Raw genomic sequence first — 24,290 nt, 5'->3', positions numbered from 1 at the left:
GTCACAAGTGTCCTGCAGGAGCCCAGTGTTTCAATCATTTTATTACTTTTTTAATTTTCTCAATCAATCCAGTCCATTGTTACATGAAACCCATCCTCGAAATAAATAGTCTTCAACCCTTGACTTCCACTTATCAAAAAAGTTAGAGCCTCAAAAAAAAAAAAAAACAGTGATTACAATATCAACATGATTTACAATGCAATCAGCACATCTAAAACACTAGTTTGCATATTTCTATACATAGAACTGCCCCATGATCTGGAACACAGCAGAGATTTAACAGTGAAGTGGTTAATTCAACCAGTTTGGAGTGTGAAGGTGCTATAATATGAGTTTTAATCTGTTAAAATATTCAACAGTCAACATTTTAAATCACAAAGCCCTTTTTTAAAAAAAAATCAAGGGTTTTTTTCTTTTTTTAGAATAATCTCTTCACAAGTCTGCACACTGGCAGTTACACACTGAGTGTTAAAGGTGGATGTGCATTGAATTAGGGGGAAAAATGTGAGATAATGTGAAACATCTGACAAAGTGAGCAGTAACTGGTATTGACTGAGGGGTTAAAATACCCGTCAGGTCAGTGAGGGAGAGGTTAGGCCATTGAGAACCAGCATTTTTTAAATTTTGTAATGACATACACCCACATAGTTCATACATGAGTTATATTTTTGCGGATACGTCCTATTGAAATTAAAAGGAACTTGCTGAAACTGAATTTGTGTAATGATCTGGGATAAACATTGAAATTATGCCACGGAAATCACACCACGCTGCCTACACACACTACACACAGCTTTGATGCTTGGACAGCTACTAGTCTTAAAAAATATATATCACTTTACAGATCGAAATTTGTATTTAAAATGTAAGCAGCTGAGCTACCCTTTTGTTTTCTTGTACCTCATAGCGTTACCTACTTTATAATGAAAAACAACTCAGAACTTAATAGTTACAACAATGTGTAATCATTTGGGGATGTTAAAAACTGATTGTTGAATTAGACTTTCTAGCCAAATTCTTTACAAAAAAAAAATTAAATATAATCCTTTGGTAAATTGGTTCCATAGTCAGTTCCTTAAAGTGATACTCTACCTGATACTAAAAAGAAACTTTAAGTATGATGTTAGCGTAGCTAGTTTTTGGAAAAGACATGAAATAAACTACTCCTGTACAATCTGAATACCTAACACCCTATAAAACTAGGGCCACCTTCTAATGCATCGATTCAAATCTTAATTATATCAACTTCTGTCTAAAACTCAAAGGGGTCCACTGCCTGGGTGAACTAAACGTATTAAGACATTAAACACATTTACTAATTTTTAAGTATATTTACATAAACTGCATTAGTCACTTAACACATTAAACAGTTAGGATTCAGCATCTTCATTATTGATCTAGATTAATACTTAACTCTGGATATCTACCAAAAAGCTGGCTACCTTTCAGTGGGAATTATTCAAATCAATGTTCTCTATTACACATACATTCTAATGCTCCCACTTCATTAGTAACGCCTCATAACTATCACTTTTCGGCCTCCCTGACTGGTAAAGGAGGTGAGCATCCATGGTCATGTAGGCTGATATTTAGACAGCACGGACCATTTCTGGAAGGCAAAGTTTGTCAGATGGAATCACAACCAAACAAGCTTCACCGTATGCAAGTGTTCCCTACTTCATTTTGAAAATTTAAATCAACAGTAAATGCTGAAACTTACCCAAGTGTTATAAAAATGATCAAACAAATCACTGTTTGGCTCTATTATTGGCAAAAATGTTTTCTACAAAACTATTGCACATAAAAATACAACCTCTCTTAAGAACAATCACAACCGTCTTACTGCTCACATAACTGTGTGCAAACTAGTTCCAAGTTTCAACTCATTATAAAGTTAAGGAATAATCAACCTGTCAAAATAAGAGAAATCATCATTTCGATAAGCGTAATCACATTTATCAAAGTTATTAAAGAAACTGTGCTACAGGAGTCACTCCAGTCAGCTGTTTAAAAAAAAAAAAAACATCCATCCATTCATCCATCCATCCTTTCAATAAAAGACAAATTAAAGTCGAGTCCAAAACCATATCTGTGCGTTTGATGTTGCTTGTAGATATGAAGCTATTTATTTTTAAGTCAAAATGCACAAATATGGTTCTTTCCTCTGAAATTATTAATTCTAGTGCATGAGGTGCAAGACTTTACTCATTCACAGATGTACGCGTCGAAACTGCACTTGCGCAACGTGCAGCGAGTGCAGACATGAAAGGGTGAGAAAGGCGTTTCTTCTGCCTTCGTCACCTGATAGTGGGCTGAGCAGGGCAGAGTAAGATCTGCTGGATTAGGCTGAAATTTATCATACAGGTGAGAAGTGAAACAGGTTGAGGAGGATTCACAGGTCTCTTGCGGGATGAAGGAATTTCTGACGAAACAGCTTAGAAACATTTGTTACTGCGGATGATAATGTGACAGAATATGAAGAATTGTACGTCCATATACCAGTTTATAAGCAGCTCCTGGCTGCAAGGAGAATCTGTTGAAAAGTGCTCTTGTCTGAAATGGATATGGCTCCTCCAACCCATCCCTGCAGCTCCTGTTCTTGTCGCATCACTCCTGCCCAAAACCTTCCGTCTCTTCTATAGCGAACATGAGCTTCTCCTTCAGCTGCTCATAGCTCTTGTAAGGAGGGAGGTCCAGACGATTAAAGCTATGCAACGAAGAGAAAGAAACTAGATCACTCTTGTAATATGTAATCTATAACACTTTTACATTGGATTTCTTACAACACAAAGTAATTATTCAGCCGTATGAACAGATTTTAACATAGCCGTTGATAGAAGAAATGCTTTGCTTTCCTACTTGTACAGTGTAATTTACAAACATTCTGACATATCTGGTGTGAACTGTGCACTAAAGTTCACTGCTGCACAATTCCACTTCATGCTGCAGAATGGTATCTGCTAAATAAACATTTTACTAACTGTATTACTCACAGTCCAACAACAAAACATTCTCTCAGTGTTATGTAACATCCAATGCCAAATTAAACACCAACAACAAAGGAAGGCAAGCTGTTGCTCGATCCTACATGACTAAGTGGGTTTGGTTATGAAAGTTTAATCCCCTGTCCTTTCGGACAAAGATATCTGGTGTAATAGGCATGAGGACTTTGATAAAAGTAGAAATAGAATAACAGGTCTTACCATGTGTGGCTTCGTGGAAGCCAGTTCTCTTTGCCTACTTTTTCAATGCAGAACTTTTGAGGGCCGTTGCTTCCTGTATGAACCAAGACAATTAAATCAAGAAGTCAGTGCTGGTTTTGACACACAGTATGTGTGTGTGTGAATGTATGTGTATATTTTGCATACCCATCAGGTCAGCGAAGCCACCCACAGGAAGACGACAGGTTCCTGTGACAAACTGCAGCAGTCTCATCCTCTTCTCGTTGTCCATCTCCTTCACAAACTGTCAACAGATGATTCAGTGTTAAAACTCAGCAAATACAGCGTGACATACTTATCTTCATTTTACAGGGACAATTTAATTATATATAGTGCTCATAAATCATGTGCTTAATCCAGGGTTTTGACAGTCTTTGGACCCAATGACTCACTGTCTCACAGCAAAAAACATCACATCACAAGTTATGAGCTAAAAGGAAAATGAAACCCTGAGACTGAAAACATTAAACTTACCACACTACTATTGCAAAGTATTAATCTACTATAGTAATAGAGCAAAGTGAGAAGGGGTGCATGAGAAATAGTTTTTTAATCTAGTCACAGTGTGCAACTAACCTGCCAGAACCAGAGGATCTGTTTGCTACTCCGGGCATAATGCCTGTAGATTGTGTTTCTCTGCCAGTCCACCAGGTCTATCTCCTGCATCCCACACAGCATCACCTACAGGTAAGAGGGAAGCGAAATCATAATTGTGTCAACAACACACTCAAATTTGGAGGATTGTTATCTGCAGCATAAACACTTTTTCAAAGGAACAACACTACCCTAAATATCAAACATTTCTGTTCTGGTGAAGGTCGTACAGAATAGGTCTAGTTACTTCAGTACCTCTAATTCCTTAGCGTCAAAGTATTGCAGGTATTGCTGAGGCAAAACTTCATTGAAGCCTTCGAAGAACGCTTGAGTCTGCTCCTCCACACCTCTGGACAGCCTCCACTCTGCCACCAGCCTGCAACCAGAGAGATAAACACAATGAAATAAAATAAATTCAAACATACAGAAGGAATGATCAGATTCAGTTTTTAAATCATAAAATAAAAATTTGAAATACTAATATACAGTAGGTCTCCTTTAAATGCTGTCATTCTACAACAATATGATGCATTTAATTAATTTATTTATTTATTAATGACAATGTCCTTCATACAATATCATGGGAAATGAGAGGCAGCAGAGGATGTAGTGTACCTGATGTATTCCTCCTTGTTTTCCTCTGTTACTTGGACGTTCCCTCCATCTGGTTTCAGCTCGTGGGTGGTAACCTCGCCCAGGATCTCCTTGTCAACGGAGAAGAACATCTCCAGCCCACACTCTTCTATGTTATTATCCCTGCAGGCCAGACAGACACCATCATTATTAACACGGTTTAAATAACAATGCTGTAAAGAAATCAAAGAGCGTGTATGACCAGCAGGCTACAAAGCCATCTAAAGTCTTTTCATTAGAGATAGAAAACGCAAGGTTTTGTTTTTTCTGCATTACAATGCATTTAGTGAAAGTTTTGCCGATGACAGCCATGTTTTTTTTTGAAAATATCTGAAACTTAAACAGGAACATTACAGCATTGGGATAAATCATGAAAAAATGTAATTCAATTAGAGCCATGACCGCTGAAAGATGCTCCTTTATGTTTAACAAGCTGCTGTAGCATCACGGAGAATTTTGCACAATCACTTGCCAACTATGAGTGTACTTAATGAACAAGTTTGACATTTTGGGAAACAAGCTGATTAACTTTCTCGTAGAGGAGAAGATTAATACCACTCACATGTCCGGGGAGTAAAGCTTTTCACAGCTTAGCTTAGTTTAGCCGAGCTAGCCTGGCTCTGTCCAACGATAACAAATCCACCTACCAGCAGCACTAAAGCTCACTAATTAATATGTTATATCTCCTTTGTTTAATCAGTTGTAACTGGGAGACAAATTCATCTTGTTTAATAAAATACGGTGCTTACATATCTCATGCGTCTACAGGATAAAAACGATTAAGGGTGCCAACATAAAAATGACCACTATGCCATTTTGAGTGACATAAATATTCTTTCCTATTCATTAAATCATGTACACCGTCTCCATCAGCTACCCACCCACCAAGATGCACATTAAGGTTTGTATCCCCAGACCTACTTGATCCAGATGAGTGAGTTGTAAAACTCTGGATCTATGGACTCGAGGTCTTTGAGAGCCAGAGGTTTGTTCAGAATACGCTTGTAGAAGGGGAGGGAGAAACCTGTGTCGATGAACTTGCCGTGGAACAAAGCCTGGAAGGAACAATGCAGGACAGCCATTGTCATTTAAGTGTCACATTATCCAATTCAATTTCAAACATGATTTTGTATACAATTTTGGATAATTTATACATGATGATTAGTATGACCCATCTTATGGGCCAAATTACTCCTGCCATCACCTTAAGTTCAAATACTAATGGCACATTAAGTAACTGTGTTGGCAAATAGTGCAGGTACCATGGCAATGAAGCGTCCAATGAACTTGAAGTACTTCAGGTGATCAGGATTGATGTAGGAGGCAGGGTTGATCTGCAGACAGTAGTTGTCCTTCCCAGCGTACTCAAACAAACAGTACATTGGGTTGAGCACCTCATGAGAGAGCAAGAAGAACCATTCTCTGGAAAACACAACCACAAAAGACAATTAACAAATAAATTGACAAATTAATCATACTTGAATGACAGGTTGCGTGGCTTGTGAGGCAAGAGTAGGGTCAAACAGTCAAACGATAACAGAACACACCTTACACGTCATACAATAAGACGCGATTCCACAAAATTTCTGTTGAAATTACCTGGCCACACCTCCGTAGTCTAAGCCTTCCTCTCCAGGAAAAATAATCCACAGTCTACGCCTCAGATCTTGCGGGTGGAAGCTCATGATCTTTGAATACGGATAAAAGAATTAAAACATTTACACAACCCAAACACTAACAAGACAATACTGTCAAACAGACAACTGTAAAGAAAGAGGAAAGTATATTGAAAAGATCACCTGTTGGAATGAGTCCTCAAACAAGGTTTTACGGGAGACGGTAATCTTAATGTGCTGAGGCATCGACAATTGCTGAGAAGGAAAAACAAAAACAATTCAAATACCTACATTTTGGACAAAGTCATTTTTATCTTTGCACATTCAAGAGGAGACGTTAAAGGTGAAAACACTGTTTTTTCATTCATTTCAAGACATTCGGGGATTTTTTATCTGCCATAACATGTCTATTGGAAAGAAAATGTCCAAAACACACATTACAGTGTTTATTTTATCATTATTAGTTTTACCCCATTCACCATTTTTTGTCTAAAAATGTGTGGAATAATAATAATACATATCTTTAAAAGGCCATTTCCTCAAAATGATTGTTTCCCAGTCAGAAATCTCCATATATGCACACAGATCAATCTATTCTGTGTAGCACTTCATATTTCTATTTTAATCTTATTTATAAAGTATATTTTTATTTAATTTCATTTTTCTCTTAGTACATTCCTATCTCTACGCTGCTACTTTTTGTCCCTTGTGCTGTTGTGTCAAATTGAATTTCCCCTTAGAGAGATCACTTAAGGTATGTCTTATCTTATCTTAAAGCTTAAACAGATTTTGCTTCACTGACAAATTTAAACATAAATTTAAGAAAACTTGTAAGTAATCAGTGGGGGAAGTTTCATGGTGACATCTATTAGTTATATTTTTAACCCTATTCACCTGTCATGCCTTAAGTGCTACAGACATGAGTGCCCACAGAAAAGCAGAATGAAGATAAAGAAAGATTTCACAATGGGAGATAACAAACATTACATCACCTGCTGTGCAGAACATACCTGACACCAGAACCTGAAGTATTGCACTTTGGCTTTGAAGTCCCTGACATAGGTTATCTGTGGCCCATTCTCACTGTGGAAAAGACCGAAAAACCATTTTCAAGCACATTTAGATAACTTATACACATGTTGTGTGTGGCGCTCTTCACATCCATGACTTGACACAAACAAACAAGAACTTACAGTGAAGATTTCCCTGTGCGAGGGTCGATGTAGGTTGTGGTTCGCCGGTTGTGGTCTACAAAGTAGGGAATACCATCCACAGTGAACCTCATCTCCCAACCCTCTGGCAGGGGTTTATCATTCAGCAGCCTGAAATTCCATTAAAAGAGAAAATGTGCACTTAACACCAATATATACTATCAGCAGGAGCATAACGGTTTATGTACACATCTAAACATGCAATATTTGTGCATCCATCAGAGTATTAAATGGTTGCCCCGAAGCAGAATTTCTGAAAAGAGGTCCCAATTATGTGTCACTCTATTCTCCATACTTCACCCCTAACACCAGTAAGCACTGATTTCCTATTTGGGAGTGTTTTAGAAATACTGGAGTTGAGCAAGTTGGTGACACATTAGCGCCTCTTACTGACAGTAAAACAAAAGTACAGCTAGGTTTGGCAGAATAATTTACAGTGTAGTCTGTATAATAAAAAGGTAAGACAGTATCAAGATTCACTTGGTACATGGTGCACACAGATGCAGTCACAGTCATACACTCACCCTTGCGTCCTGGGGTCCTCCCACTGTGTCGTCCGAGTCGGGTGGTGAACAAAATACACCCTGCCGTTGGTGTCTGTTCTTTTCTCTGACATTAAAATAAACACAATTATTTTTTCAATGTATGATTCAGTATCAATGTACCGCCGAGCATTTCTACTAATATCACAGCCTAAATCCTAGAAAACAACTTTGCAGTGTTTTCTTAACATATTTGTGAATACAGCTGAAACCAATGTTCAGTAATATTTACCCCAACCATGTGGCAGAGGGCCCAGCGGGTCAAACTCTTTATTGGCCGTGGCAGCCAACTGGTCTTGGAGCTGAGCCAGAGAAAGAGAGAGAGAGAGAACGTGAAAAATGTTGATTCAGTCTAAAAAAAACCCATAAAAACTACCACATACTACCACAGAACTGTAGTAGAGTTCAAATGTATCATGAAGCGTGACTGAACTTGTAGCTCTGTTATCTCTGTTCCCACTGAGTGTTTACAATTTGAAGTTTGTCAACCATGTCACTCAAAATGATACCCATTATTGGGGTCATGCATGCATACATACAGAGTCATGCTCAGTAGCCTAAACCCCTATTTGAGCCCATTTTAGACTCGAGAGCCAAATTAGACGAATAGAATGAGAAGCAGCGCAGATGTCACACACTAAACACAAGAAATAAGACATTTTAAATGTTTTAAGCTTATTTTGATGATCATCGGAATAATATCATGAATGGCACTCACTTTTGCCACAATAATTATGAGATGACATTTTCATATCGTATCATGCCTATCTACATATTCAAAGATTCTGGATTTCTATAGGTTGGAAGGAGTAATTGTAATTTTAAGAAATTTAAAATGATGTTTTTCTGAGGTAAAACCATATAAGACACTAATTATTATTCAAAGCAGAGTATTTTTATCGATCATAAATCACGTCTGAATGGGATCTTAAATCAAATCAAAAGAAATAAATGTTTGAACTGTGCTGCACGAGCGGTGAAAGTGACAAATCCAGTTTTAAGAAAGTGATTGCTCTCACCCCATAAATGAACCTCTGGTTGAACTGCTGCATAGCTCCCTGCAGCTGGCTGCGCTGGTGCTGCCACTCCTCATAGTTACGCACTGACTCCTGTGTGGGGCGTTGCCATGTCGTAGTTCGGGTTATGTGGTCCACGTAGTACACCCTACCCATCGGGTCCACCCTGCGCTCCCACCTACAGAGAAGGGAAATGAAAAGAAGGCAGTGATGAGTTGACACTGTCAGCCAAATGTCAGATGTGCCTGAGGGCTTCACCTGACATTTTTATCTGTTTAACATCACTGATAAATTTAAAAACACACTTTGAACAAAAATGAGTGCAGCTCTAGAGTTATGGTAAAAGTGGTTATAAAAAATGTCTGTCTGAGATGTTTTTTTATGGTATTACAACTGCAAGGTCCAAAAGAGCAGAACCCGAAGCATGTTAGTATGCATAGTATAATAGATAAGTGTTGCTGTACCCTGTAGGCAGAGGCTCAGGTCTGTCCCAGGTTGTCCTTTTCTCAATGTGATCTACATAGTACACCCGTCCATTCTGGTCCACCCTTTGCTCCCACCTGCAGAGACAATACAAATGAGTGAGTAAAGACATAACACAAGAGCCAGAAACAGATTCAGAAAAAAAAAAAATTCTTTAAAAAACCTAAAACACACACAAATATTTCTGAGGCTGTAAATTAAACTTATATGAATATTATCGGTGGCCTCAATGAAGTCTCGTAGAACCAAGTGTAGCGCACTGCTCTTTTACCCTGGTGGTAAGGGGCCATTAGCCATGGGTGCGATTCTCGGAGTTGTTGTGGCCACAGCTGTTGAAGTTGAGGTCCCTGGTTTGGGGCCGCTTGCTGTCTGTGAAGAGCCTGCTGCTGCTGCTGCTGCTGCTGCTGCTGCTGCTGCTGCTGCTCCTGTGCCTGAGTCATCCTGCTGATTTGAACACCCACTGGCTGAAGCCTGAGAAGAGCCATCTGAAGCCGGACCCTCACTCAGCTCACTGGGGGAGGAACTGCTGGAGGAGGCTGGGGAGAGGAGTGGTGAGAATGGCAGAGAAGAAAACATTTTAGTTTGTGAATATGTTTGCACCAGTGTGTTTTCTTTGATTGCAGTCATTACACAGTGCACACAACATGTTTGTATATGATAGAAAATTCATAGGTCGTAAGAATATGAAAGAATATGAAATTATTGGTATGTCAATCTGTATGTGAGCTACTGTGATATTATAAAGTCTTTGATGTCTTGTGCCTGTCCTACTTGGTGAGGCTGCTGGTCGGCGTGGCGTAGCAGGAGGAGGTCGGGCTGGTCTGGGAGGACGTGAGGCGATGGAGCCCCCTGGAGATCGTGAAGGAGATCCCGTTCCATTGACAGCATGACCATTAGGTACGATAACCCACTCCTCTGAGTCGCTGGAGGGAGATGTGTCTCTGCTTGACCTGAGAATCAAAATATTTACTCAAGTAATTCTTCCAGTGTACAATGACTAGTTTCTATAAGTAAACGCACAAACTTCATAAGAGATATGCTTTTATCTTACCCAATGCTGACCAAAGATTTGCACACAAAAAAGCATGTATATAAATATGTACTTATGTGTACAAGCCAATTCTGGCCCAATAGTTTGATTACCTTGAAAAAAAAGACCTCAGATATGACTATATTTATGAAAGTGAAAAATAAAAGCGGAAAATGAAAATAAAAAATGTATTCAGAAGAATTTCACAATTAAATCCAAATTATATTTAAATTGGGGGAAAAAAACTTATAATACACTTATTTTTCAAATTGAGTACATTGTTGTATTTTCAGAGTTCAAGATGAAAACTTGAACTTTCTTTCAATTACTTTCAATTTCAGATTTTAATTTTTCCATTACAACTTTTTTTTAAACTAACAAAACTATTGGCCCAGATTCGGCTCTACATGAATAGGTTTATTGAAATGAAAGTGTACTAAACCTGTTGCCAGCGTCTCCATTTTGTCTTGCATTTCCATTTGGAACAGTAGCTAGAATGACAGAGAAAACATCATCAGTGACGTCGTTAATGTTAATGCAACAATACAACTTGGCATTTACTTAATGAGGACAATCGATTTTATCATTGGTTATTTAACATAAACACAGAACGTCAGCATCTACTTTTGAGGGATCCCACAATTTTGTTTATTACACAATTGTGTTCTCTGGTGTACAAAGTATGTAATGGCCAATTACCTCAAATGTATTTGTGCATTAAAAATTCCCTCTCAACAGCATACATACATATATATATATAAAGAACCAATAAATGTACACCCGCAGCCGTGTCAGCCTTTTTCACTAAAATTAATAACTATTTAACAAACTATGAAGAGAAAGGAAGGAAAAATCTCTTAGTAACAGCTTAATTTATAGATTCCTGCACATTTGCGCATCGTGTATGTTGTCAAATTGTGACCCTGTTCAACCTCGTATAACAAGTTTGTGTCTCTGTGTGGGGTTAGTTACCATGTTCTTTCTCTGCTGTGGCGAAGGTTTCTGGGTCTACCTGCATGCCGTCCAGACAGACTGACAGGTCACCAACAACATCCCGGGGGTCTCTGTCAGAGCACAGCTGCAGCGTCTGCACCACCTCACATACTGGGGAGGGCACAACATAAAGTGTCAAACAGACCTCAGGAAAACTCATCACACGGACATAGACATTGAACCATCAAAGAAACACTGATGTAGTGGGGCTTGCAGCTGAATAAATGGAGGATTAAAAAAGAGACACATTTACTTTAGGAAACCCCCACCACACACACACACACACACACACACATACACACACACACACACACACAGGCCTTTCGTAATCCTCTCATTCTCAAGGTATTTGTTGACCGGTTACAGCCCTGCTAGTTTAAGTATGGGGCTCTAAAGATGGTAGTGTCAGTCACTCAAACCTCTTTAGTCTTGAGGGGCCAAAAGCATGCTTTATTGTTCAGTAATGGCAAATGAAATTCAAGCAGCTATGAAAAATATGGACCAGACTCTCTGCTTGTCACGTGGTTTCACATGCTGACCAGGTCTGAGGGAGCCATTGTATTAGGCTGTAAACACACTCCAAGCAAGCAGAAGGTCATAAGCTTAGGTGAGGCCTGTATCCCAGGGAAAAGAAAACCTAGTGAGTAGTTTGCATGTCGGTTGTTATGCTTATCAAAGCCCAATAAAAACATTCTCATAACAAACACAGGCAGATCTGCACTCTTACACAACACGTGTGCACAACAGAATATGCTGCTGACGGACGCAGAGGCACAAAATGAAGACTGAAAAAGAAGATTACAAAAGATACAATTTGCTATTATGTTGAAAAAAAAAAAAAACAATGTAGTGGGTGCCTTGTCCTCCTGAATACCTCATAATATTCTGTGGGAATCAGTCCCCAGAGCCTGGAAATATTAGCTCCACATTCTGAACCTTGGACAACACATATTTTCCGTATTCAAAGTTGAAATGACAAAAGAAGTACAAGCAAACTCTACCAAATAGCCTAGTGCTATGACAAGATCACAGTTGTCTCAGCTCATGCCAGTAAATGGAACGGTGAGTGGAAAATTTTGAATGTAATATTTACTTAAAATCCTTAAAAGTAATGCAAAGTAGTATGAACTCACGTTTCAAGTCATTAGCCTTAAGGGTCTCACTGATCTCCAGTGTGGCCATTCCCAACAGGATGTCTGCTTTCAGTGTCTGGTGGCTCCAAACACGAAAGATCAGCTTGCTGACCGGAGTCACAATTCTGTAGAAATGTGAGAAAATGACAAGATTAAGAATTCAGACAAATTAAAATTAAGGGTTATTGTCACTAATAATGAAAAGTCAATTAATCAGTTACAACATGCAACCAAAATATAGATGTTAATACTCACAATACTGTATGTATACTAAATTCAGTTCAGATTAATAATATATCTATTATCATCTAGCACATCATCCAATAATTAATCGGCTATTTGTGAAGTGACTCCTCTACTAGGACAAACACAGCATTGGTACTCACACTGTGAGAGCCTGCTTCCATTTGGGACTGTGTGTATTGTTACACTTCTCCGTCCTCTTTGACTGGCCATCCACTGCTACCTCAACATACGGACTAGGACCAAACCAGTTCTTTTTGTTTTCCTTCAGCTTGGCTGAAAGAACTGGAAAGAGAAAACACCACAATGAAATTGCACGCAACATCACTTGCTAATACCATTTTGTTATGAATATATAAACCACCACTTCCAGTAGCCTAAACACTGGCTCATAAGACATGCATTTACTACAGTAACTTCCATAGAGCGTAGCTTCCTCTGTCCAAAGTACTCTCATTTTTGTTGATAGACACGTTTTGTAACAATAACCTACCTGTGACTTGTAATTGGGCCTTCATGGTTCATCCATAACACTGCAGCCTTGATTGGCTACACTGAAAGGACCTGCAACGAACGCAATGAGATCATCAGATGTAAACATTGGACACTCTATGCAGGTAACCTACTTAAAGAGTGATTAGGCTATTAGGTTTCTTCAGTCAGCGGAAAATACAACCTCACTTTACATAGAGTGAAACTGCAAGTATGGAAAGAGGGGACAATCTAACTAAAACAAGGGGCATGTATGACATGGTAGGGTACAATACAGAAACATTAAAAGAGTATGTTTGTAATGATGCTAATTCAAAGATACAACCCAGGTTAACTCATATCTCTACCATAAAGCTGGGCTGATATATTTCAAGTGAAGGATCTAGGATTGATTTATAGGATGGATTTAAACTCCATAAACTGTGCACACATTTTTACATAATTTGGATTGTTTGTTCATAGTCACACTGAAGGGATACTATATCTCAGCTCTGTCTAACTCATCTTATCATTGCAGCTTTATAAAGTACGTTAATCAGTGTCTAGGTTTAAGGTCTTAGCTATTTCAAGAAACCACTGTGCACCTTCCATAACAGAAAATCCCATCCTTGGCTAAATTAAGTCTCACTAAACCTACTTTGTTAATCTTTGACAATATCCTTTGGCAGGACAAGAAGGTATTCTGAATGATTGACAAACGGGACATTAATAAATATAATTTAACAGAAAGATGTTGTGTGTAAATCAGTATCATAGTTGTCAAAGAGGCGGCGTGCTTCCTGCCATCTGCAACATGAAGGAAGAAATGTTAGCTTCAACTGTGGCTTAATAGCTTTATCTGTCATGTTAGCAAGAGGTTAGCCAACAGGAGATGTGTTGTTTAGACAACTTCCCACACTACCCTTTTGTAGACCAAGTGTTTCGCATGTGACATAGCTAAAATGTATTATAAGCTAACTATAATCTAAATGGTTTTGTGAATTATTAATAGAAACTGAGAAGTTTCACCACCGAGAGGAACTTTGTTCGGCGACGTCCTGAACACCGAGGCTTTAGCTAACCATGCATTAACTAACGTTAGTAATGCTAACACCACCGTTAGCAGCTTCGATGGTACAGTTGAGATAGTCTCACACATGACATTCAGTGAAAGACTAAATGTCCATACCTGAAAGAAGCAGACGATAAAGGGCCTCACAGACTTCAGTTTCAGCTAATTGCCTAGATTGTTGACAGATAACTGCCTGCCATCAGAGCAGACCTGTGTTCCGCTAGCCAGAACAAGACCGGCTTTTCCGGTGCGAGATTTTCAAAAGAAAATAGTGTATCCTATTTTTTTTCTTGCACAAAAATATACTTATTTAATTATAAATAATATAACAAAACACGTTCTGCACAATTTAATCATGCAATGTCATTCGTGTCCTTAAAATTATAATTTTGTAAAACAAATTAAAGTCTTCATCAGTGGATGGAGTTTGATCTGTTGCAATGGAGATAGGTCAATCTGACTTAACTGTTTCATGGGTCTGACTTGCAAGCTCAGTAGCTGTGATTAAATGTGTCAATGACCATTGCACTTTTAGGACTGTGCTGTAACAATGCTGAAAGCTCTGGAAAAGCTCTTGGACCTCAGGCAGGGATTGTTTTGCTCCAATTGAGCACAATGTTTTCTTTTGTGTCACTTACAGCAAAGATTTTTTTTAATGGAATTGCTAGTTTTGTTGTTGCATGTCTGTCACATTACTGTATGTTCTTAAAACAAGTTCAGTAGAGTTATTATTATTATTATTATTATTATTATTATTATTATTATTATTACTGCTGCTGTTCTCAATCATAACAACAGTAATGACTGGGAATTTGTTTTACTACCTGTGTTATCACTGTTGTTGCTTTCCATCTCATCTCATTGGATGTTTGTGTACAGTAACTAAATGTTAATCTATGGAATATTCTTGTATCCACTCCATTTTACTTTTGAGTTATTATTAGTTTTATAAGTGTAGTAGTAGTAGTAGTAGTAGTTTTTATTTACACTTTTATTTTGAAGGCAAGAACGGCATGACGTCAAAACTGATATTGACATCACCATAACACAAATGTTCACGATTCAATTATAATATAAAGAGCAGTTCGTCCTTACATTGTGTGTCATCGTGTAAAATATAAATATGTCTGAGTCCTAATCTGCGTGTGACGTAATTAATAACACACATGAACACATTACAATAATGATAAATAGGTTTATACGAGACGCCATTTTGGGAACGCCCACTCCTGTCGTTCTGGAGCCTGGTCTCGTGATACCGCCCTGTGCTAGTAGTCAGCTGTTAGCATACCCAACGTCTCGTTTAGTAAAAGCCATGCTATTCAGCTAGTTAAAACAACAAAAACATTTGCGAAATAATCTCAACTACCACTTAAAATGTTGTCTCGTTTACTGAAGGAGCACCAGGCGAAGCAAAATGAGCGGAAGGAGCTGCAGGGTAAGAGGATAGATGGTTAGCTAGCGTGCTAACGGATGCTAAAAACAAAGCTGATGAAGTTGTGAGAGTGCTCCTGTCGTCCACCAACTTATCGATGGTTTTTTTTGTCTGTGTTCATGTGTTTGCTTGCACAGAGAGACGCAGGCGTGAAGCTATTGCTGCAGCCACCTGTCTGACAGAAGCCCTGGTAGACCACCTCAATGTTGGGTATGAAAAGTCTGCTCCTTTCCTCACTGCTCTTGTTCTTTAAACCTTATATTAAGCAGACGTCCTGTCATTAGATTTCATAATGGTGTAGTGGTAGTGGTGATAGGTGAAGTTGGGAGTTATGGCCCAGTTAAAGGTCATATAATTCTGTTAAATTCTGGTCTCAAACCTTTGCCACCTCACTCACAAGATACCCAACTGCCTTGCATTTATATTTAGTCTTGTATTGCTGTTAATCAACTGCAATAGCCAGTACAGTTAGCTTTGATTATATGTTATTTAGTAGTGTAATTAAAGATTTTCATTAATAATTAATCTGCTCATTCCTTTCTCAATCTCATATGATCTATAAAATGTCAAAAAGCTCTGAATAATGGCCGTTACAATTTCCTCAAGTTCAAGGTGACGTCTTCAAATGTCTGACAAACAGCCAAGACAAAATATATTACCTTTTAATTAATATATAAAAGGTAAAGGCAGCGGATCTTCATATATTAAGATGTTAAAACAAAAGAATGTTTGGTATTTTTGCTTGAAAAAGGACTGAAATTAATTTTGAGATCAGCAAAATCACTGGCTAAATAATGGATGAAAGGTTTTTGATTGATGTTTCAATTTATTTTAGGATTCAAGGTGTAATCAATAAAATTACAAAAAATATTGAAAAAGTACTATGCCCAATGTGATGTCTTCAAATGAATCTCCAGCATAAAGGTATTCAACAAGAAAGAGCAGCAATCTTCATTTTTGAGAAGATGAAACATCACTTTTTTAACAATTTTGCTTCAAAATCGAGTGTAATGGTTTTACATTTTTTCATTTTAGTATTTCAGCACATGTCATGATGATAGATAATTAATGTTCATTCTTGAACATATCATTTTACAGAGCTTACAGAGTTTACAGCAAATTCTAAATTTGTTGGTCCAGTGACAATAGATGATCTCAGTAATCCAACTCCTGATAAGAGGCATATTATTTACTAAATAATGTTTTTGCATCATAAAGATTAAGATTAACTTTATTGTCCCACAATGTGGGAAATTTTTTCTGGTCCATTCGAATAAACATATTCCTTGAAGTCACAGGCCACGCATGCACGTGCCAGACTAGGTAGGAACTATAGTTCCCGAACAGATTTCACTCAGACTGACCCGCTGGGGTTTCCCACCACCAACAGCTGTTTCTAGAAATAGAATCAGTCCATTCTTAGCAGACCAGAATTTGCCTAATGTGTGACACAACCAAAAATGACACATTAAGATTGTTAACAATGTGAAAGTTGTGATGAAATCAGCTTAAAGAACAAGACTGGGATGCAAAGACCATTGTTAGCTGTTCCTTTATAGAAAGGATTACAGCCAAAATCCTTTAGTGCCTCTGTAAGATTAAGTCTAGCCTGAATATTATAATATGATTTCACTACAAAGGAAGAAATTAATGACCCATATGTATGTATTAACAATACTGCAGCACATCTCATTGTTGTTTCCTGTTTTTCTTTAGAGTTGCCCAGGCATATGTAAACCAGCGTAAGCTCGACCATGAGGTGAAGACCCTCCAGGTGCAGGCGAGCCAGTTCTCCAAACAAACTGCCCAGTGGATCAGTATGGTGGAGGGTTTCAATCAGGCCCTAAAGGTAGGATACACTGTATCAACAAGAAATTAATTCAAAACAAGGCTTTTCCACCATGTAAAGTGTACAGTATCACAGTGACTTTTATCAGGTTCACAAAAAGCAGATTAGTTTCACTCGAGAGCCTTGACAGAGGTCTAGATCCAAGCGGATTTGAAAGGTGGTAAAAATTAATGAGTTTCCACTCCCTCTACAATTTTCCCATTTTTATCTTCTTTACAGGGTGTGAAAGGATGTCTGGAAATGTTTAAAGACAGTCTGTTGCTGGTCCTTGTTATAGGTAGATATAGGTAGATTGGTAGATGTAAACTATGGGGACACTAATTCTGATTCTCTACTCTTTTGAACAGGAAATTGGGGATGTGGAGAACTGGGCCCGCAGTATTGAGATGGACATGAGGACTATCGCATCAGCTCTGGAGTATGTGCACAAGGGTCAACTTCAGTCTGCTTCCTCATAAACCTATTGGTGGGATGTTTACAGCTGAAACTAAATACACTGGAAAGAAATCCGCATGACTCCTGTGAGCTAAGATGCAAGCAGCAATGACTTTTCTTGTCTGCCTGCCCCGCTGAGTGGGCTAATGCTGATGGTTATTTTGTTCAGTGAAATGTTGAAAGTCATTGCACACACCTGCATCACTGCTTTAACTCTTGTGTGAGCAACAATGTCAACCAGTGCAGGCACACAATAATGCTGGAGTTCAAAGATCAAACGTGTGTGTAAAATTAAATAGATCTAACCTCTATTTATTAGTGACTTCAGTTAAAACATAACATTTTAGTTATTGTATAGTTGGGGAACAAGCTATGTCACATGAAAGTAGTCACCTGCTTGTGATAAGTTTAAGGGGCTGCAAAAAAATTGCCGCCTGTTTCCTTGTCCGTTGATACCGAGGCTTCTTTTCAGCACCTGATACCTGAACTATGTACGCCTACATTTATGTTTTTATATGCTTATGCATAGTGATGACTGACACTGTTTTTTGCCCGACAACTTAATTTAAAATGTTGTTACCAGTGATGGAACATCATTTTTAATAAAGTTAACAAATGCACTGGTGTTTTTTCTTGTGAAACGAGGCAAAATAAAAATGCCACTAACGTATGACTGTATGTCAGGCTTCACAACAGCTGTGATCTGAGAAGAAATAAAAAATTAGGAAAAGTAAACCTTTGCATAAGAACCTCATTTTTAAAAGGGGAGCTTTTAGCAGGTTATTTAAACAGGTATAGTTGGTGAAGCTTTTTTAGTTGTAAAGTACTTCCCAATCAAGGATTGTTCTTTGGCTGATGGCTTAATTATGACCAATGCAAAAATGGAAGGCAGACCAGATTACAAAGTAATAACATGATTCAAGATCTTAAAATTTAGGTGTAACCCACAGAAGACAATCCTTAAAAGTGTACCATGATCCATGAATATTTCACAGTGTATTATCTTATTTGTATTTTCTGTACTTTGTGTAAAGTCATACCAACAGAAAGACTAATAAAATGAAAGAATTACAAATTTACAAATTACTGCACCTCACATTTGTGGATGTTTTTTCTCTACAGATCTACTGCGATACAAATTTGACAAAGATCTGCAAACAAAAAGGAGGGAAGTCACAAATGTCACTTGACCCACACACTGACAGAAAGCCATCCACAACACAAACACAAATTTAATTTAAAAACTACGTGTTTGTGGACAGTGTAATATTTGTGGATCGCGGTATACATATGTGGGTTACAACTAATGAAGTCCAATAAAGTTTTGCAAGAAAACTGTTGGTAAACCACTAAAAATAATGACTTGATTGGTTTTTCCTGGCTATGGTCATTGGACAATTCTTAGAATGTGTGACGTGAAAGAGAGTTATGTCACAATGTACTTGGCTGTTTGGTGCGGTCATGTAATTGCAGGCGTGTTTGGTAACGAGTTACACTTTCAATTCACTGTGAAGGCCACTTTTGGTAGAAAAACCAGGGTCAAGAACCAGCTGGTAATACACTTGATCCTTCACATAGAAACATGCCTGTTCATCTTCACGCTGGTAGTGTTTATGTGAACATTCATCTTTATCTGAGCCAACATTTTCACAGAAATGTCAGAATGTTTGACAGAAAAAAAGTTATGATATTCAGAAACTTTTTCTCATCGCACCAGGGTTTTGTTAAAGTAATATATTGATAAGCCACAATACAATGGCCACTTATTGTCAACATCAGCAGTATGAGCTGACTAGTCTCAAAACATTTCAAATATTCATTTCAAGTATTGACAACTAGCTACAGAGTATACTGCATATACTGTGTGCACTTTAAAAGTGATATAACTGGTCAGTGAACTGAATGAGCTGATGAGATTATACACATGTTTTTGAGGGTGCGTAAGTCTTTAACGTGTGGGATTATTATAATTTTTAAACATAAAGTACGTATTATGCCTGCCTGTATACCTTTGGGTGCCAGAAGATGCTAAAAAAAGAAACACAAGATTTTTTGTAAAAAACTTTTCACCGGACGTGATTCAGAAGCAAATCCTTCACAGTGACAAGTTGGAATATCTAAACAAAAAGTTCTTTGATAACCAAGTTCACATTGTGTACAGAAACCGCCACCACCACTTTTTTTTTTTTTTTTTTGTTACGGATTGGGGATTACCAATCGTGGCCTTGTCTTAAGGGATAAACCACAGGGATAAAGCCTCTCTCTGACCGGCCTCTCTGAGTTAAGACAGAAGAATAACCAGAAAGGGAAAGGGAAGAGGACGGATAACTTGTGGTGATCCATCAGGAAAAGGTAGGATAATATAGTTTTTATGTTGCTCGCCATCAAATTAAACAACGTGCTTTCTCTGGCTTGCATGTCATGGGTCAGACTTGTTTTTTAATGATTAACCTCTGTCATGTTGGTAAAAATCCTATTTTCTTATCTACAAAATAATTTGTTTAAATGTGTATTAAAAAAAAGGTTTGATTCAACTAGATTGATTTATATTAATATTGAGGTATTCTGGTATAAATTAACTTGGGCTTTGAAACTATATTACATTTTCTTAACCTGATCATTTGTTTTGTGAATAATGTTGCCATGCCAACAGCAACAGTGTGGGTCTTGTATCTGTTTTGAGTCTGCAGGATATTTTGATATCACGTACAAAATGACTCAATGAAAGATCTTTTATTTTTCTCATTAATGAGCCAGAAAACTAATTGGTTTCCAGCAATGGGCAGCTTAAGCAGCTCCGTCACGGGCATTAAAATCAGGCTTGAAAACAATGCACCCCTCCCTCCTCGGGTCTCCCTCCCTCACCAGGGCCTTTCTTCCTTCTCTAAGAGTATTATCCAAATATTTCTCATGCGCCCAAAGCAGTTCAGTATTACCTCTACTAATAAGGCCCTCGGTGAACAAACTCATTGTATCCCATAAGTTGGCACAAAGGCTCAATAAACCAGGAGAATGCTTTAATAAAACCTAAAATATTATGAAATCGAGTAGGGATTTGGTTGTAATGATTCTTGAAATAAGTTGGTGTATTTCTACTTTCTGTTCCATTCCTGAGAAATCAGATTTGGCAGTTTGCCATGTCAATACCTGGTAACATTTGCTCAACATGTTTTTCCAGCAAGCACTAAGTCCTCCAGTTGACCAAAAAACCTCTAAACCTGGAAGCAGCATGGATACACAGTTCGTCTACGACCTTTTAGGGTGAGAAATATCGATGAAACACTACATTTTTGGCAGCTGTTACCTGACTTTTGAACTTTGAGGCTTGTAAATTATTTTGTAAAAGACAAATCCCTGCCTTCTCCTGTCCAAACTTCTCTCTGTTTCTATTTCAGGGAAAATGCTTGGTTGTACATCAGCGGCACCCTCGTGACGTTATGGATTGTCGTGTGGCTGTACAGAGACAGCCTGGAGATTGAGGAAATCACAGAGAAGTATGTCTTTGTGACCGGCTGCGACACTGGGTTTGGAAACCTGTTGTGTAAGAAGCTCGATCGCAAAGGTTTCCGTGTGCTGGCTGGCTGTCTCACAGAAAAGGGAGCAGATGACCTGAAGAGGGTGGCGGGGCCTTATTTGAAGACCGTCCTGCTGGATGTGACCAGTCTGGACAGTGTCCAGAAAGCCATGGAGTGGACCAAGAAGGAGGTTGGCGAGAAAGGTGACTGATGACGTTGCATTCTTGAATATACTCTTCACAAGGGAGATCTCTAACACAAAAATATGTTCTTTCATTTCCTTCGTAGGACTTTGGGGTATTGTGAACAACGCTGGACGCTCTTTACCCATGGGCCCTTCAGAGTGGATGAAAGTGGAGGATTACCACAGCACGCTGAAAGTCAACATGAACGGAGTGATTGCCATGACGATGACTTTCCTGCCCCTCATCAAAAAGGCACGAGGCCGTATCGTAAACGTCGCATCAGTGCTGGGCAGGGTGGCTGCAAACGGCGGTGGATACTGCATCTCCAAGTTTGCAGTGGAGTCTTTCTCCGACTGCCTCAGGTGGGACTTACACAGCCCCATCTAAATGATTTGTAGCGCTAGTTAGTCCTTTTTTCATCTGTATTTCAATTATGAGACAAAACAGTCAGTGAAGTCATAATCCTAATATCTTTAATGTTCCATGAGGGAGATTTGCTTTGCAGACAGGGGGTTTGTATTAAACCTTTTCGGTAATATTAAAATCAAATAATAGCAGCAGATGCCAAGGGGAAAGGGCAGATGAGGCCAGACAGGGAAGAGTATTGTTTTTTCTCTTTGCTTTTCAATGAGTTCATTGTGCTTACCATAAAGCAATACCCTTACTTCATCTGGGTTTTTAAGCCTGTTTATGATATTAAAGGTTCATGCAAAGGGTTGCAGCCATTGTCACAAACCTGCTTCAAGCTCTGTTATTTACTCAATATGCTTTCTGCCTTCAGGAGAGATATAAACTACTTTGGAATTAACGTGTGCATCATTGAGCCGGGCTTTTTCAAGACAGCAGTGACGAGCCTCGATCCCATCGAGAGGGAGCTGCATCGCCTGTGGGACCAGCTCACCCCTGAGGTACAAGCCAGCTATGGAGACAAGTACCTTGATAAGTGTAAGTAGACTGCTAATATTTAATTTTTTTTCACACTGTATGTATTTTTTTTAACCATTTTTAAGATTTTTTTATTTTTTTAAAACACATTTGGAGAGAAATATATGTTATACTGAAAGTTGTGCTGTTTTTAATTAGAATGAAAAGTGTTTGCTTATTTATCATTGAAATGTCCTCTTTTAAGCAATGAATGTCAAAATTTGGAAAGCATTCATGGTTTTCTGTATTTCTATATAAAATCACATTGCATTTATCTAAAAATGCAGGTTCATTGTGACTTTAGAAATAAATCTGACATAAATTTAAAGGTGAGGTAAAAAAAAATGTGTTGAAAGTATCACATGTTATGCTCAAAATATATTTTAATTGATTTCTAATTTTCAGACATCAAGGTCCAACGTTTGATCATGACTGCTGTCTGCGACTCTGACCTCAGCAAAGTGACCAACTGCATGGAGCACGCTCTGACGGCTGCCTACCCACGCACCAGATACAGCGCCGGCTGGGATGCCAAGCTTATCTGGATCCCCCTGTCTTACATGCCGTCCTGTGTAGTTGATCTTGGGCTGAAGCTGGTGCTGCCTCGTCCTTCAAAGAGCGTGTAACTCGTGATGTCTTTGAAGATCTGTCTTCAAAGTTATCAGCCTTTTTGTGTCATTTTGATGCAGTACAGAGGATGACTCAAAGAAGTAAATCTTTTGCCTTTCAAAATACCCGTATTCCTTATCTACACTGGCCATGCAATGATCTGATGTTGCAATGATTATATTTAAAGGTGCATAATCTGCCACGTGAAAGAATTTTTTCTTGTCTAATGTCTGCTTGAGATAGAGGATATGACAGAAAATAATGAAACTGTATTATATAATTGACTGTTTGTTTGTTTGACTGTGCCTTTTGACACTGTTATTTATGTTCATTGGGATGAATGCTGTCAACCATCAGAGGCTAAATAAACAAGATTTTACTATCAGTAAACAGTGTCCTCGGATTGCAAAGGTCAATTTGACCACAAATAAAAGAAATACCATCAAAAAATGTCAGCACTCTCTGTTACAACTGTGTGAAGCCACATCACTGAACAAGGATGTATGAAAACCTTTACAGGTTGGTGATTTTCTTCTCGTGGTAACACTTTACACTCAGGGTAAATTAATTCATGCAGAGTTAAGCATTAACATTTAATCAACAGTGCACTAGTCATCATTAACTGACATGTTCATGTTATCTATGGTATTAATTTCTACACTATTTAATAGTTTATAAAGATATTAAATAATATATTATTAAAGATACTATTACCTAATACAGTCATTAAGTAACAGTTAATTAATACAATAATACGCATTCTGTAACTGTTGACAATTGTCTCTCTTGCTAATATATATATTACAAAAGGGGTAGCATATCACCAGAGCAACCGCTAATTGCTGCGAAGTGTAGCTGCCATTAGCTAGTTAGCTCAGTTAGCCATGCAGCTAGAAGTCTAGACGATGAGCATGGGGAGTGGGGGAGTGTTGATGCTTACACTGCTAGCTTGGGAGCTTTAGACCGAGACAGACCAGAGCTAGCTGGTTAGCATGCTAACTTCAGTAGATCTCTTCAACAAAAAATCTTACATATTACATCTTTAATTAACACACATGCCATAAAGTCCACAGCTAAGCC

General features: G+C 38.3%; 3 protein-coding genes across 3 annotated transcripts; 2 read left to right on the top strand and 1 right to left on the bottom strand.

Annotated features, from left to right (window-relative positions):
* Positions 1 to 13: 13 nt before the first annotated feature.
* Positions 14 to 14,498, bottom strand: itcha (itchy E3 ubiquitin protein ligase a). The gene is made up of 24 exons (XM_084347757.1): positions 14,376 to 14,498; positions 13,209 to 13,279; positions 12,859 to 13,000; positions 12,473 to 12,597; positions 11,319 to 11,450; positions 10,789 to 10,837; positions 10,088 to 10,266; positions 9,588 to 9,852; positions 9,298 to 9,393; positions 8,837 to 9,011; positions 8,050 to 8,119; positions 7,800 to 7,884; positions 7,258 to 7,386; positions 7,075 to 7,147; positions 6,248 to 6,319; positions 6,048 to 6,136; positions 5,711 to 5,870; positions 5,370 to 5,503; positions 4,431 to 4,571; positions 4,071 to 4,191; positions 3,798 to 3,902; positions 3,369 to 3,465; positions 3,204 to 3,276; positions 14 to 2,707 (listed from the first exon to the last, which is right to left on the bottom strand). Exons 2-24 carry the CDS (start codon positions 13,231 to 13,233, stop codon positions 2,608 to 2,610), a joined length of 2,637 nt encoding a protein of 878 aa, XP_084203883.1. The 5' UTR covers positions 13,234 to 13,279; positions 14,376 to 14,498; the 3' UTR covers positions 14 to 2,607.
* Positions 14,499 to 15,477: 979 nt separating this feature from the next.
* Positions 15,478 to 19,060, top strand: bloc1s1 (biogenesis of lysosomal organelles complex-1, subunit 1). The gene is made up of 4 exons (XM_084348229.1): positions 15,478 to 15,696; positions 15,831 to 15,903; positions 17,410 to 17,542; positions 17,890 to 19,060. Exons 1-4 carry the CDS (start codon positions 15,636 to 15,638, stop codon positions 17,998 to 18,000), a joined length of 378 nt encoding a protein of 125 aa, XP_084204355.1. The 5' UTR covers positions 15,478 to 15,635; the 3' UTR covers positions 18,001 to 19,060.
* A 1,209-nt stretch (positions 19,061 to 20,269) lies between these two features.
* Positions 20,270 to 23,574, top strand: rdh5 (retinol dehydrogenase 5 (11-cis/9-cis)). The gene is made up of 6 exons (XM_084348313.1): positions 20,270 to 20,329; positions 21,156 to 21,238; positions 21,373 to 21,695; positions 21,781 to 22,039; positions 22,459 to 22,622; positions 23,007 to 23,574. Exons 2-6 carry the CDS (start codon positions 21,207 to 21,209, stop codon positions 23,225 to 23,227), a joined length of 999 nt encoding a protein of 332 aa, XP_084204439.1. The 5' UTR covers positions 20,270 to 20,329; positions 21,156 to 21,206; the 3' UTR covers positions 23,228 to 23,574.
* The last annotated feature ends 716 nt before the right edge of the window (positions 23,575 to 24,290 follow it).

The sequence above is a fragment of the Pagrus pagrus genome (assembly GCF_965226575.1).
Source record: "Pagrus pagrus genome assembly, chromosome: 3".
Taxonomy (NCBI): domain Eukaryota; kingdom Metazoa; phylum Chordata; class Actinopteri; order Spariformes; family Sparidae; genus Pagrus; species Pagrus pagrus.
The sequence above is the reverse complement of the archived record's forward strand: the minus strand, read 5'-3'. Positions and strand labels throughout refer to the sequence as shown.

What these genes read in the sequence shown, in the direction of transcription:
- itcha (XM_084347757.1), bottom strand. Translation starts at nt 13,233, where the DNA reads ATGAAGGCCCAATTACAAGTCACAG. An exon ending in CCGACCAGCAGCCTCACCAA is followed by an intron (nt 9,853 to 10,087) that starts GTAGGACAGGCA and finishes TCCTCTCCCCAG; the next exon opens with CCTCCTCCAGCAGTTCCTCC. An exon ending in TTGGACGCTTCATTGCCATG is followed by an intron (nt 5,504 to 5,710) that starts GTACCTGCACTA and finishes TGTTCCTTCCAG; the next exon opens with GCTTTGTTCCACGGCAAGTT.
- bloc1s1 (XM_084348229.1), top strand. Translation starts at nt 15,636, where the DNA reads ATGTTGTCTCGTTTACTGAAGGAGCACCAGGCGAAGCAAAATGAGCGG. An exon ending in TGAGCGGAAGGAGCTGCAGG is followed by an intron (nt 15,697 to 15,830) that starts GTAAGAGGATAG and finishes TTGCTTGCACAG; the next exon opens with AGAGACGCAGGCGTGAAGCT. An exon ending in GTAGACCACCTCAATGTTGG is followed by an intron (nt 15,904 to 17,409) that starts GTATGAAAAGTC and finishes GTTTTTCTTTAG; the next exon opens with AGTTGCCCAGGCATATGTAA.
- rdh5 (XM_084348313.1), top strand. Translation starts at nt 21,207, where the DNA reads ATGGATACACAGTTCGTCTACGACCTTTTAGG. An exon ending in TCTTTCTCCGACTGCCTCAG is followed by an intron (nt 22,040 to 22,458) that starts GTGGGACTTACA and finishes TTCTGCCTTCAG; the next exon opens with GAGAGATATAAACTACTTTG. An exon ending in AGACAAGTACCTTGATAAGT is followed by an intron (nt 22,623 to 23,006) that starts GTAAGTAGACTG and finishes TCTAATTTTCAG; the next exon opens with ACATCAAGGTCCAACGTTTG.